At 36.4% G+C, this 8,650-nt stretch overlaps 1 protein-coding gene across 1 annotated transcript; it reads right to left on the bottom strand.

Moving 5' to 3' along the window:
• Positions 1 to 4,208: 4,208 nt before the first annotated feature.
• On the bottom strand, positions 4,209 to 7,688 carry LOC115412663 (helix-loop-helix protein 2-like). Its single transcript, XM_030125277.1, has 2 exons — positions 7,426 to 7,688; positions 4,209 to 5,966 (listed from the first exon to the last, which is right to left on the bottom strand). The coding sequence occupies exon 2, from the start codon at positions 5,943 to 5,945 to the stop codon at positions 5,589 to 5,591; it is 357 nt and encodes a 118-aa protein (XP_029981137.1). The 5' UTR covers positions 5,946 to 5,966; positions 7,426 to 7,688; the 3' UTR covers positions 4,209 to 5,588.
• Positions 7,689 to 8,650: the final 962 nt, after the last annotated feature.

Genomic DNA, 8,650 nt, shown 5'->3' with positions numbered 1-8,650 from the left:
CCACAAGTGCACGAAAAGGAGTATTTCCACTTGGCTCCCGCTAGAGGTCGTGGTCTGCAGTTTTAGAGACAGGGTGTTTCATGTTGCTTTGTTAAATCCTGCAAAAAAAAAAAAAAAGATGTCTAATAATGTAACACAATCAACTTAATCTGCTTTGTAGGACGTAGTAATTCCTGAACACCAGTGTGTTTATAGCACAGTCTCAGTGCCAGATGATGTCACTGCACTGCCATGTGTACACCAACCAAATACAGGCACATTTTAGGTCATTACAGGGTAATTAGTGTGCACTTTTTGCACCCAGTTATAATAGGTCTCAGTGTGCACTGTAGTGAAACACACAAACACATCAGGGACATTTCCTCCTGAGAACCAGCAATGCATTTTTGTCCTCTTTAGTGGACAAGAGTTTCGCAGCTTTACTTTAACCCTTTCATGCACAGTGGTCACTATAGTGGACAGATATTCCACAGCTGTTCTCTTGTATATTCATGGGTGTTATTGTTTTAGTTCCATATTAAGTAAGTAAGTAAGTAAGTAAGTAAGTAAGTAAGTAAGTAAGTAAAGCTTTATTTATATAGCACTTTTTAAAACAACATGTTACATAGTGCTTCACATAAAGGGGAGATAAATCAAATCAAATCAAATTTTAGGCAAATTTACAGAAACTCAACAGAATCCTCCAGGAGCAAACACTTATGACTAGCCAACACAGAGGACGCTTATGCATCCTCCCAGACACTACAGTTCATACAATTATTGTAACTTTGCTGCTCATGATAAACCTGATCTGCAGTAACATGTTTGAGTGTAAATCAGTTGCTAATTGTTATTAGACTGTAATTAACAGTTTTCTGAAACAACTTTTTTTTTTTTTTTGCATATCCATCTGAGACCCAGCAATGCATTTTGTCCTCTGTAGAGGACAGAAGTTTGACAGTTTTACTTAAAAAAAAAAAAGCTGTGCATTACAAAGGACATTCCATTAAAAAATCTATAAATAAATAAAAATTATTTTAAAAATGTATCTGAAAAAACTGTTGCATTATGCAGTTTCCAATCAAGACAATTTTTTAATGTAAAAAAGCTAAAACGGTCAAATTCCTAGGTCTCAGGAGGATATTATCTCCATGAAATGAGTAATAACTAATATTAGAGTGTGATAAAATGTGAGAAAACATTAGCGATTTAGCAATTAGCGGCATTAAAAGTGTTTTTATTTCATAGTTTTCACACAGTATATCACTTTCTGATGATGAGTTTTAAATACATGTTTCTTTGCTTCAAAAATGAAATGCATGGTGTCCAGCTGACTCTTGTGACCCCACGAAAAATAGGTCCATAAGAAAAAAATTATTTGCATTGTTTTTTTCATGCTTAAAGATGAATTAAAACACTCAAGAAAAAAAATATTGACTAAGGTTCTCATAATTAATGCATGAAAGGGTTAAAAAAAAAAATACTGTCCACAGTAAACGACATTCTTTAAAAAAAGATAAAATGTATCTGGAAAACTGTTGCATCATGCTGTTTCCAATCAAGGCAGTTTTGAATGTAAAAAAGCCAAAACTCTTATCTTCCTGGGTCTCAGGAGCATATTCAGTCTATTAAAATGAATTGAATCAGATTAGTTATTTAGGCTAATGCACTCAGAAAGTAAAGGGAAAGTAGCATACACAGTAACTGGTAATACTCCTTTATCTGTATGTGATGAAAATAACTAAGAAACAATCAGCTGAATTGTACAGGTAGATGTATTTTTTTTAAGTTGAAGTAGAATAAGCCTTTACTAGTTAAGTTTGTCTTCTCAAGGACATACATAGTACTGTGCAAAAAGCTTTGGTTGCCTTTTTTGTTGGTTTTGCAGGGTTGAAATGAGCATACATATTTATTTCTCATTGTGTTTTCTTCTGCCAGAAAATACTGGAAATATGTGTACAGCCTTGAAAGACACACTTCTGAAAGTTAAACTCACTATTTAATGTGACCCCATGACAAGAAGCAGCACAAATAGTTATAAATATCTAACATGTGCTGATGAAATCAGGTATAAAACACCAGAAAATTAATGCAATAAATATCATATTGTCTGAGCAAAAGGGTTAAAGCCATGTTAAGCACAAAGGGAGGTCACACTAAATGCTACCATTTTGGTTTATAGAAGCTGTTAATTTTTTTTTTCTTAGTACTGAAACTGAGAAATGCATATGTGGTCATTATAACTTAACACTTTTGCACAGTACTGTATATTAAATGACATCACTTTTAATGTACTGTTTTAAGTTTTCCCTTTGTACACAGGTGTATTTACATCCCTGGTGTTGGTCAAACTGATGCTAAATTAGATCATTTTTTGCAATAATTTAATACGTACAAGCTTTAAGAAATGTAATATGCTTGGTTTTCATTATGAGTCATTATTATATACGCTCATAGTTTTAGATAACAACTATTTTTTGTGTTTAAGGATGTTCTGTGCTTCAACTGGTACCAGAAAATGAATAATTTTTAAAACTGATTTAACACATTAGAGTCATTTGCCCTCGTGCTGTGCTGTTGCCCATGACCCTCATTTAGTCAAGTAACACTAGATAACACTACAAAGTGTTAATAGTGATAACAAGTCACATATTTAAGCATTTGGGGAATTTATTCACTGCATGAACACAACAACGACAATATCAGTAAAACACAATATTGTGTAATATGTTGAGCAAAAAAGTGCAAATTTGAGCTTGGAAATAAAAAAAAAAAAAAAAGCATCAAAATCCAAGATCCACTTAGCTTCTCATAACATCACTTGAGAAAATTAAGGCTGATGTCTGCTGGAAAGGCCTGTTTTTTAACTAAAAGGCACAAAGTATAGGTTGACACTGACCACCAAGCTATAAAGTATTTACAGTTTATTTTTCCGGTATGAAACTCAGAGGGTGGGGCCATCAGAGGGCAGTGTTGCTCCTTGACAACAGTCTCTGTTTGACAGGTCATTATTAATCTGAAGGAAATGTTTTCAGGGTTCACGGCCTTAAAAACGGGTCATGAACCTATAGACCCACTGCGATGCCTGGAAATCCAACGTACACATTTCAGTCTTAGAGTCTTGTCATATCCCCGTGGTCTCATGATGTTTGACATAGCTGCTCACAGACTTTAATAGCCTACAGTTCTAGCCTAGTTGGAATTTTTGACCCACATTGGCTAAAATGAAATCGAATATTATTAACCATTTATGTATGCTCTTTATAACTTTTCCAGTCCTGCCCCATTTTCTTAAAATTTGATGTTAGGCTAGCCCTCCTCTCCTCAAGACCCCAACATACCTATTATACCCAGTGTGTATCCCGAGTGTGCAGTGTGTGTAATGTGCAGTGTGTAGACAAAGGGATGTCACTCTTACTGCTGGAGTGGACATGAACAATACCATGAGCCCCCTGGGCCACATTACACCACAGAGACACACATAAAGAGACCAGAGAAGGAGCACAGACAGTCTATGACTAATGGAGGGTGCAGGCGAAGGGACACAACCACTGTCATACAAAAAACAGCCTTCAGTACAAATACAGGGCTGTATGTAGTGGAATACAGAAAACACATGTTTGTGGCATTTACTACAATGTAGAAAAGGTAGATCTGTTTCAATCTCAAACAGTGGTGATAGGGATGTTTTATTTTGCTAAACCCACTTTTATTGGTACATTTATTTGTGTATTTGGACCCTAATAGTTCAAAAAGTTTGAATTTGAACCCTCCAGGTGTTGCAAAGCTATCTTTATATTCATTTTGGCAAAAATCAAGTGGATTTCTACAACTCTTTTTTATTCCTGCTTAATTTATTATGTCTATAACTAGTTACACCACGACATTTGCACATATAAGGTCAAGACTTCTGATGAACATTTGTCTTAGTATGCTATAACTGTTTGTCAGCAGCAGCGGTTGTAGTCCATACTGAAATTATGTCCAAATTTTGAACTGATTACCCAAAATGTTCAGTTGTTGGTTGAACTGGACAAAGCAGCACAGCCAATCACCTGGAGGGGGTGGGGCATGAAGTGGGTCATGTGCATTTAAAGGGCCAGCGCTAAAAATTACCTTTCTGGTGTCATTACTCAGAAATAGGATTGAAGATGGACCTGTGGAGTTGAATTAATGAAGAATTCAGACCCAACCATAGCATTTATAGTTTATGTAGACCACAGGGAAATGTTTTAAAATGCATAATTCCATTAAAAAAAGCAAAATATCACTCCTTTAATGAAACAAAGTCTGGAAAAATGATATAATCTTAACCACAATGCTTCACCCATAACATCTAAATCTGGTCTAAAATGTAGGTGGAAACAGCAATTTGGTTATTCACCATGCATATCACACTTGTAAAAACACATTCACAGGGTCAATATCCCTTGTGTATTTCTACCTTGTTGAATGTTATATGGATGCACATGTATATTTCTGTGTGTCCCAGTCTTATTCATAAAGAGAACAACTAAAACTGTAAGCTCACAGCTCTGGATTTGACATGTATATATCATATAAGTAAATAAGTAAGTGAGTAAATAAATAAATAAACGTAGACTAACACCACAGATTCCACCAATCTGGGTTAAAATATAAATCATATGATGCACTTTATTCTGACCCCATGCCAAATATTAAGGATGTAAACAGTAAAGTGCAGTTTGTATAGAGGAAAAAATGGTTTTGAGGTCTGAAAGTAAAATGTACTTTTTTCAGTAAAGGTTTGAGACCTGTACAGATAAATTGTTGAAAGATAATTGAGCCCAAATTGTGAAAGTTTGAAGTCAGATTTGTCAAAACTTTCAAATCACTTGTGAAAACACACCTTCAGTCATATGGATTAACTAATTTGGTGCTTGTAAATTTACCAACATCTTAGCTTCTCAAAAGTACATATGAATAAAATTTGACATAAGTGCAGAGAACATGTCTAAAATACAAATATGTAACACCGTCTTTTGAGCATAAATGTTGTCTGTTATTCTATTTTCACCAAATGTCTCAAATGTGATATAAATGAGGCACTATTAAACATTTTTTTAAACACTTCAGTCTAATGACTCATTCATTCTTTTTTTTTCCCTTATTGAGTTGATTAAGAAAGTGGATTACCCTCTGGGGATCAATAAAGTTAATCTGGATTTTAATCTATAGGGAAAAAACTAAGAGAATTGCAAGTACTGAAGGAATAACTGTGACCAGTATTTCCTCTGGACATAGTGCAAAAGGACAAAAAAAAAAAAAAAAATCCCACAAATATATATGAAGGGGAGAAACTGCACATTTAAGGTCATTGCAACGATTTTGTAGCTTTGATGCAGTATAAAGCCCACAGCTCTAAAAAAAAAAAAAAAAAAAAAAAAAAAATCAATTCTTGCTTTTTGGTGACAGTAAACATAGACCTGCAGCTGCTCCCTGTAATGAAAAATCAATCTGGTTTTCCCATTAGTCACAGGCTGTGGTGTGTCAGTATGGGCCTATAGGGGTTCTTCTACTGTACATATCCAAGTATAGACTAAATGATGGTGTCACTGGGGTCAGTCCATCCGGGCATCACGTTGCTCCTAAACATCCAGCACGTGGTTGAGGTAGGAGATGTAACAAATCGCGAGTCGCAGGATCTCTATCTTGGACAACTTCTTATCTGGTGGAAGCGTCGGTAGGAGTTTTCTCAGCTCAGCAAAGGCCACGTTGAAGGCCACGACACGGATGCGCTCCCTGGTGGCGTGCGCAGACCGGTATTTAGCGGTCGCGCGCCTCCTCCTCCTCCTCTCCTCCCTGCTGGTGACGGGCGCGTGCATGGCGCGCGCTTTGCACTCCCCATCCACGGGCTCCACGACCCTGAAGGAGTCCAGAAGTGAGTCCGGGTCCGTCTGTCCCCACGGCAGGTCTGGCACGGCCTGGTCCGGACTGAGCATCATGGTTTTAAGAGTTTAGAGCGTCTGGGGGAACATGGTTGGAAAAGAGCGAAAGTTATTTTTTTATTTAAATTTATTAAATTTTTATTGTATTGTATTTTATTTTATTTTTTTTATGACAGAATAGCATCAGAAAGTTGAGACTAAGGTAATAGATAGATAGATAGATAGATAGATAGATAGATAGATAGATAGATAGATAGATAGATAGATAGATAGATAGATAGATAGATAGATAGATAGATAGATAGATAGATAGATAGATAGATAGATAGATAGATAGATAGATAGATAATACCCAGCCAGCATGTGACCCCCAGAAGGGTTACAATTGGGCTGCATATAAGGGTCCCATGTGGGTTTGTCCACAGTTTCCATGGTGGCCCCACATATGTTTGCCCATATCAGAATCAAAATCAGAATCAGAATCAGAATCTCTTTAATGTCATTGTACCAAGTACAATGAGGCAAAGCTCTCAGGTTCAGTGCAAGAATTTACAGACAGACAACAAATATCAGTAAAACAACAACAAACATCAATAAAAGGCGCAGAAATTGACATTAAAAAATAAAAAGTATGGCAAACTAAGATATTTGTAAAACATAGAATTTAAGTTGTGCGAATAACATGAGAAATAGTGCAAATGACATGAAAGATAAATATCGTGGGATAAATAGTATGAAAAATAAATAATATGATATATTCAGATCTCTGATTCTGATTCTGATTCTGATATGGGCAAACACATGTGGGGCCACCATGGAAACTGCAGACAAACCCAAATGGGACCCTTATATGCAGACCAATTATAACCCTTCTGGGGCCCACATGGACATGCTGGCTGGGTAATAATAATAATAATAATAATAATAATAATAATAATAATAATAATAATAATAATAATGTTTTAGGCAGATATGCTAGATCTTCAACTTTTCCCATATCCTATAGAGATAATATTGAACTATTGTCATAACTATTATTATTTTTTACACCAAGTTGTAAAACCTCCTCTAGTTAATGGGACAAAGAATAAAATAAGACACCCTCGTGCTGCGCCCTAGTGGCAGATCTGAACTGATGCTGCTCCTGGCGCTGTCCGACGTGCTGAAAAAAAGCACATCCAAGACCAAAATATAATACAAAAGTACATTTTATTAGATTACTTTAAAAAATAATGTAGATTTAAATGAAATCTAGGTCTGACATTGGCTTCTAAAATCGATCCAACTGCAGTATTATACTCGTTCCTTGGGAGGATCAGTTACATCATTTTTGCGGTGAACAAAAATCTGAGGTATGAATAAATTATAAAATCTAATGTTATTGAAAATGTGTTACGATATGTTTTTTTGCGGTGCAGTTTAAGGCGTTAAAGGTGCTTATGAAGTAAAAAAAAAAACAAAAACAAAACTAAATTCTAAGACTGAAAACTGCGTAAAATAAGTGCGGTATTCATAAATAATAGAAACTTGAACTTACCTTCCACATTCACAGAGCCGAACAGATTAAATCATAGATCTCATATTTCACAGCTGCATCCAGTCTTCCACATCCATCCCGTAAATAAAGTTATCTGTCTGAGCTGTCCGTCAGTCTCCATGCTTTTGTTTGGGTTCTGATTGGAATCGGTGCCTTCAGGTTTAGATTTGTTTTCGGGTGAAATTGTTGAAGCTCTGGTCTGGTCGATATGCTTTTTCCTCCAGACAGGTACTGACAGATGCACTTCACCTCAGTCAGCAAAAATAAAGACAAGAGTTTGTTGTTGTTTGTTCCGTTTACGCAGCCCCTCCTGGTTGTGCACAAGACATTCCCATCCATCCACAAACCTGGGGCGAAGTGACGCAACGCACAGTGGGATAATGAGAAGGGGTCTGTTGTACAAACTAACCCCCGCCCCCCCACCACCTTTTTTTTTTTTTTTTTTTTTTTTTTTTTTTTTTTTTTTTTTTTTTTTTACTTCCACTCCCTGCAGATGAACCACATGAACATCACACCTTCATTAGTCAGAGATGTTTTACTCCAAACCAAATAAACCCAGGCTATCAGCAGTATCGAATCCAATTAAACAAGTTATTAGACGTAAAACCGCCGCCAGTCTTTTCCAGATTACTCACTAGATTTTTGGAGTGGAGTCAAAGGATAAGAGTGGGTTTTAAAACCACAATGGGCTTGTTGATCTATAGAGATAGTTGCTCTTTTGAACGGGTTGCCTGTTTTGCAGTGTGTAACAGTGAAAAGAAAAGCTGCCTCTGTGAAAAATGATTTGAGAGGCGCACATTAAAACTACTCATGCAAGAAAAAAAGAGATGGATACCAAGTGTAATAAAAGTTACAACCCTTGGCTTGGGTTTTTACAGCATATTTGCAGCCTGATAGTAGTGTTTGTGTGTTTGTGTGATTGTGTGTGTGTATGTCTGCAGGCTGATTTGGCCAGTGTTGAATTGGGCCTTTGGCATTTTGATCATTTCATCTCTTAAAGGGAAATGCCACTGCTAATCATTACTAATATAATCTCTGTGAGTCAGTCATTAAAAGGATGGCACCTCTGCGCCAAAAGGTGGAGAATGTTTCCTCAAACACTGTTAGAAATGCCACCATAAATACTCATATGGGATCGGGGATTGGTTAGTGAGAAGGCCCTGTCATAGCTAACGTCATTAGCCTTCTCTCCAAAACCACCTCGTGGCCCATTTCTATCTCATCC

Source organism: Sphaeramia orbicularis, chromosome 21, assembly GCF_902148855.1.
Source record: "Sphaeramia orbicularis chromosome 21, fSphaOr1.1, whole genome shotgun sequence".
Taxonomy (NCBI): Eukaryota; Metazoa; Chordata; class Actinopteri; order Kurtiformes; family Apogonidae; genus Sphaeramia; species Sphaeramia orbicularis.
Note: the sequence above shows the minus strand (reverse complement) of the source record. Positions and strands in the feature narration are given on the sequence as shown.

Excerpts from the sequence above, each read along its gene's own strand:
- LOC115412663 (XM_030125277.1), bottom strand. The coding sequence starts at position 5,945 with ATGATGCTCAGTCCGGACCAGGCCGTGCCAGACCTGCCGTGGGGACAG.